Source organism: Trichechus manatus, unplaced genomic scaffold (assembly GCF_000243295.1).
Source record: "Trichechus manatus latirostris isolate Lorelei unplaced genomic scaffold, TriManLat1.0 scaffold00098, whole genome shotgun sequence".
Lineage (NCBI taxonomy): Eukaryota > Metazoa > Chordata > Mammalia > Sirenia > Trichechidae > Trichechus > Trichechus manatus.
This window is the reverse complement of record NW_004444034.1, coordinates 9,374,695-9,380,795: the sequence shown is the minus strand read 5'-3', so window position 1 is coordinate 9,380,795 and position 6,101 is coordinate 9,374,695. Positions and strand designations below refer to the sequence as shown.

The 6,101-nt window shown below is 39.6% G+C and overlaps 1 protein-coding gene across 1 annotated transcript in view; it reads left to right on the top strand.

The window, feature by feature from the left end:
* The window catches only part of SLC35F1 (solute carrier family 35 member F1), a 494,165-nt gene extending 488,908 nt beyond the window's left edge, over window positions 1-5,257 (top strand). Inside the window, exon 8 of the mRNA XM_004382741.2 lies at window positions 3,740-5,257. Within this exon, the coding sequence (XP_004382798.1) occupies window positions 3,740-3,964 (225 nt within the window). The 3' untranslated portion in view covers window positions 3,965-5,257. The remainder of the gene's footprint in view (window positions 1-3,739) is intronic.
* The last annotated feature ends 844 nt before the right edge of the window (window positions 5,258-6,101 follow it).

Here is a 6,101-nt window from a genome sequence, read left to right as displayed (position 1 = left end):
CCAGGCTTACTGGTCTGGCAGAGACTGGAGAAACCCTGAGAGTATGGCCCCCAGACACCCTTTTAATTCAGTATTGAAGTCACTCCGGAGGTACACCTTTCGGCCAAAGATGAGGCAGACCCATAAAACAAACAATAATACACATAGCTCAACCATGTGTAAGAGACTAAATGAGCACACCAGCCCAGGGACAAGGATGAGAAGGAAGGCAGGAGGGGACAGAAAAGTTGGACGAATGGAAATGGGGAACCCAAGGTTGAGAAGGGGAGAGTCACAGGGTTGGCAACCAATGTCACAAAACAATATGTGTATTAATTGTTTAATGAGAAACTAATTTGCTCTTTAAACCTTCATCTAAAGCACAGTTAAAAAAAAAAAAACTTGCTTTTTTAAAAAATCGAAACTTTTTCTCATCATTTCTAACATTTAACACTTATCCAGATTGATCATCATGTTTGACTTACAGCTCCCTTTTTGGGCTTGTGTATTAAATGAATACTTTCTCTACTGTCTAGTAATAAAACCTCTTGGGTGACTTCCAAGATGCCTCTGTCTTATGAAGTTCCATGCTGTCTATCTTTGAACAATTTGAGAGTGGATTCTGTACGAATTAAGTGGAAATTCATTGGTAATAAAGTATGTGGTGTCATTCTAAAGCTATGTCCCAGGATTTATCATTCAACCTGACAGTTCCATGTCCCATAAAAGGAATGTTCATTTTAAGTGGTACATTCAGGTATTATTTCTTACAATGGCAAAGCTATTAGCTTTACAAAAATAAATATTCAAATCTTTGTCATATTGATCAAGTCAGCAGAGGGGAGCCAAAATCAGAAATTACAGTGAACTCAAATCCTTCTAGACTGATGTGGTTGTTGTTAGTTGCCATCGAATCGACTCCAACTCATGGCAACCCCATGTGTATCAGAGTAGAACTGTGCTTCACAGGGTTTTAAATGCTGTGACCTTTCAGAAGCAGATAACCAGCCCTGTCTTCCAAGCCACCTCTGGGTGGCTTTGAACCGCCAACCTTTCTACTAGTAGTCGAGCACTTAACGTTAAATGTGTGCCACCTAGGGACTCCTTCCAGGTGGATACCCTGTATCAATCAGATCCTGTCCCTTCCCTGACATCATTTCAATTGCAAATCCTGTCCACCCCATATTTATGAAACCTCGTATGCTAATCCACCAATCAGCAGTCCTCAATTGTCTACTCTTGCCTTCTCCATTGTCCCTCCAGTTCTTCATCCTATCTTTCGTGTCTCACTGAACTCAGGTTTGAAGGTGACTTTGGAGTCAATGATTAAGGATCAACACTATGACTTCCGTTTCAATGGATTTTTAACGTTTTATGTATGATAAATGACACTGGAGTATCAAGTTTAAACTAAAAACGAAACACATCATTGGTACAGACTGATTTTTTATTGTTTCTTTCTTTAGTCCACAACTCCCACATAATTAAATTCACTCATTCATTTGAAATAAAAGCCAATAACAAATAACACTTATTAGATGCCTACATAGTTCCAGGCTCTGTGCTGTACACTGGTCAAGAAAGACACAGTCCCATAGTCAAGTTGCTATGGGAGAAACACCATTAAATCAATGATTATATAAGAGTATTATGATTGATTACAAAATGATAAGTGCTAAAGAATAACAATAGAAAAATCAATAATAATAACAACAGTGAAGCTAATACGAATTGAATCCTTGCTGCAAGGTAGGTACTGTGATAAGTGCTTTACATGGTTTATCTAATTTAATCTTTATAACCACCCTACCTAATAGATATGATTATTGTCCCCACTTTACTGATAAGGAAACATGAGCCTGGAAGGGTTAAGAACTTATCCAAAACAACAGCTAGAAAGTAGTAGAGCTAGGATTTGAATCCAGTTTGGGATTATAATCCAGTTCTAATTTCTAAGCCCCATGCTTAATCTCTCTTCCTTCATCTGCTTTGATGGAGGCAGGCTCGGGTGCAGCAGGAGGAAGTATGCTAAGACAGTGCAAGACTTTTCACCTGAAACTGGAGCCACATCAAATGGTGTTTTGAAACTGAAACTCATTAATACAGAAAACATTTGAAAGGGTGGTAATGTTAGGAACAAACGCATTTCGCTCACCAAAGTTTCAGGTAAAGAATGAAGCTCTTGAACGTAGAATTTCAGGAAGCAAGCTGAAGAGGTGTTTGGGGGTAAGTTGCCTTTCTGAGATCATATACAACAGTACTGAGTTTAGTGGTCTTCTTTTCCTACCATCTTATTTTAATAAACAAATTCATGAATCAAAGAATAAGGCACATTTTATTTCATAGGGGGAAACTGAATTATTTCAAGTTGATTAAACGAAGCTGTTACAAGCTGTACCTAGTATGTAAATACATCTGGGGAATCGTCATCATATGGTTTGAATGTGAAGAATAAAGGAATTGAGGGACAGGGTGAGGAGTGCTCTGGGAAGAAAATCAGAAAATCATCTTTAGTCTTAGTTGCCTTGCTGCTGTTAAACACACACACACACACACACACACACACACACACACACAGAGCAGAGACTTTTAGCCTTGGGGTTACCTTTTCCATGTGCCATTTTCAAGACTGCCATTCCTAGTATTGACCTACCAGTTACAGCTGTCTTTTAACTTGTTATTATAGCCTTGTAACTTACTTTATAGAATCTCTAGGTTCTTCTGTTCTCCTTTCTTCCAGTTTCTCATTAATGTTTGCCTTTTTATCAGTTTTTAGTTCTTTCAGAGTATGAGCATAAAAAATAAAGTAGGAAAATGAAATTGATCTATTTTTTCCCAGGGATGCAGGATGTTGTCAAGACTGGGACAATAGCTATTGACTAAAATGAGATTTGGCATGCTATAACTGCATACTATCTTTTTTTTTTTTTTTTTTTGATCTTTCTACACCTCTCTTTCTCCACTGGGACTATTAAGTCCTTGACAGTAGAGACAATATGTTCCAGTGTAATTATTGAAGAAGTTCCAAAAGTTGAATATTTTCAAAAACATATGTAAATTCTTGGGCACTTGTATAAACTAATTTTTTTTTTCCCACAAAACTGTAAGTTTCCCAGCAAGTAGTTTAGAAAGCAGAATGCAGTATGAACAGCCTGTTTTGTTTTTAGATTGGTGGGACAGGAATGGAATGTTATACTATTTCCTTCTGTCCAAGGATAATCTCATCTTGCAAAGATCGTTCCCAAAGTCAATAACAACTCCTACTGGGGAGACAAATAACTTCTGAATTGGATTAAGATGAAATGAGAGTGCCCCAGTGTAGCTGTGTCATTGAGGGGCGAGTTGTTTATGGCTTCATTCCAACCTTAAATGAAATATCTGTATTTCTTCTGGGTTTAATGAAGCCACAAACAGCTAGCTCTTTACTGAGTGATGTTGGAGATCTTTTGCTTTTAACTGGATGTAATTTAATTTGTGTTTAACTAGCTCTCCCACCATACGAAGTACACAGACTGGTACTTCAGAGACAATTAGTTAAGTGTTCCTCTGTGTTAGCCACCAGGTCTAGGAAAAAAATAAGGAGAATCAATAAGACCAAACCAGATTAGGAAGAGAAAATTCACTCTCCATCAAGAACACTGGCCAACTCATCAAGCTGCCTGCTCCAAGAGGAAACAATCTGCTCCGTCTCTCTCTACCTCATTAATGTGTAAGTGGTTCTGCTACAGCTGCTAACTGACTTTGCTGTTATGTTTTTTAGTTTTCAGGACTTTACCTTCTGTCTTTCTTCACCATCCTCATCGGGCTGGTGCTCTACTCCTCCACCTCAACGTACATAGCCCAGGACCCCCGAGTATACAAGCAGTTCCGCAATCCTTCGGGACCTGTTGTGGACTTACCAACCACAGCTCAGGTGGAGCCTTCAGTCACCTACACCAGCCTGGGCCAAGAGACAGAAGAGGAGCCCCATGTCCACGTGGCCTAGGATGAGGCCCTCCCTGCCTGCTGAGGACAGCTCAGTGGCCACATGTTCACCCATCATCTCTGTATTGTACATAGAGAAAGGTATTTACTAGGTGCAGTTTACACAGGTAGACTGCAAGGTAGCCAATCGGAAAGCCTGTAAAAGGAACAAGCTAAACGTCACTGGAGACGCATGCTCCAATCCACCTAACTTGGGGAGATGCCTGTCTAGTGTGTATCCTGATCACAAACCCCTTGCATCAATTACTGTGAAAAGTTTGGAATCAGAAGCAAGTATTATTATTATTTGTATTGTTAGTGTTACTGTTATTACGCCCGTTTTCAGGAGGATGTTTTGTACTCCTGATGGGAACTATTGCCAGACCCACATGTAGTTAACGTAACTCCCACTTTTCTATGGCAAGTCACTTTTTAAGAATCATACTTTTTTTTTTTTTGCACAAACTATCCTTGTGATGCATGCCACAGGAACTCCACTCCCAAGAAGTTTCCTTATCTAGGGACCTGGTGGCTAATTGTTTCCTCTGTTACCTGTTGGATTGCCTGCTCAATACGTATTTTGTGCTGTGACACTTGTGGGGAGGGGCAACTGACCATATAATTCTCTATTCTAGGAATAGATGTAAAACAAACATTTTAGCCTTTTTATATTTCAATCTGTGATTACTCCGGGCTTTTGCCTTTCTGTTGTGCCACGCAATTCTGCTAATCAAGTCCCTATAATAACAAGATAAGGAGTATTCCATTTCTGTGGTTTATGGGAAACCTCAGAAATAATATCATTTGTGTTTAGGATAATATATATATTTTTTAATCTCTCTTTCCCACCCTGTATCCTCTCTTCAAATATATACATACATATTCTATTTTCTTTCTTTTTCTAATTTTCCTTAGTGATAATATGGAAATTAACCAAGGCATTTGAAAAAAACCAGGATCCTTTCCTCTCTTGATTATGTGCCACCGTTTTGAAATACCCCAGCATGAAAACGACCTTTTCTGCAAGTATCTTTGGTTGTGCCGCCTCCTAACAAAGTCAAGGTGCTGATATGGAGCAGTCTCTGAAAGTAACTGATTTGAACACTTTAAAAAGTCTGGCATTTTGCTCATATTTGATATCCATTCAGTCACAGAATATATTAAGACACAGCCTTCTTATGGATACAAAAATATTACAGGGTCTTGATAAGGCTTTGAGTCATACACCACTAGTCTAATTTTTTTTTTACCTTAAAACAGCTCTTTTTTCAAACACAGGAAATCAAGAAACACCAAAAACTAACCAAACCCATTGCTGCCAAGTCAATTCTGACTCATAGTGACCCCATGTGTTACAGAGTAGAACTGAGCTCCGTAGGGTTTTCTTGGCTATAATCTCTACAGAAGCAAATTGCCCGACGTTTCTTCTGCAGTGCCACTGGGTGGGTTCTAATCGCCAGCCTTTCAGTTAGTAGCCAAAAGCGAGCCCATTTGCATCACCCAGGGACCTAGAAACACCACCAAAACCAAACCAAACCTTTACCATCAAGTCAATTCCAACTCATAGCAACCCTATAGGACAGAGTAGAACTGCCCTATAGGGTTTCAAAAGCTGTAATCTTTAAAGAAGGAGACCGCCATATCATTCTTCTGCAGAGCTGCTGGTGGGTTTGAACTGCCAACCTTTTGGTTAGCAGCTGAGTGCTTAACCACTGCACCATGAGGGCCCCACAGACCTTTATAATTTAGAATAGTTCTGCCTGTCAGTAGGTAAAACACTATTTAAGTTTGGTTGACTTTAGTGCCATTCAAAAAGATCCTCAATGGAGTTACGGGATTTGTAAAGTATAAGTAAATGTTTATGAAACTTTGGAGAATTCTAATCAGTACACCTTAAGCAAACAAGTAAAACAAAACAACAGTGGGATCTCTGTAGAGCAGAAGAATAGATTGCAGCACAGTAAGGATTCCCACGGAGCCTGTTGTTGTGTTTGGCAAGTCGATCCCGACTCATAGTGACCCTGTAGGACAGAATCTTTACGGGAGCAGATTGCCAGGTCTTTTCTCCCACAGAGCTACTGGTGGGTTCAAACCGCCGCCCTTTCAGTTAGCAGTCAAGGTTTAGCCATTGCACCACCAGGGCTTCTTCATAGATCGTT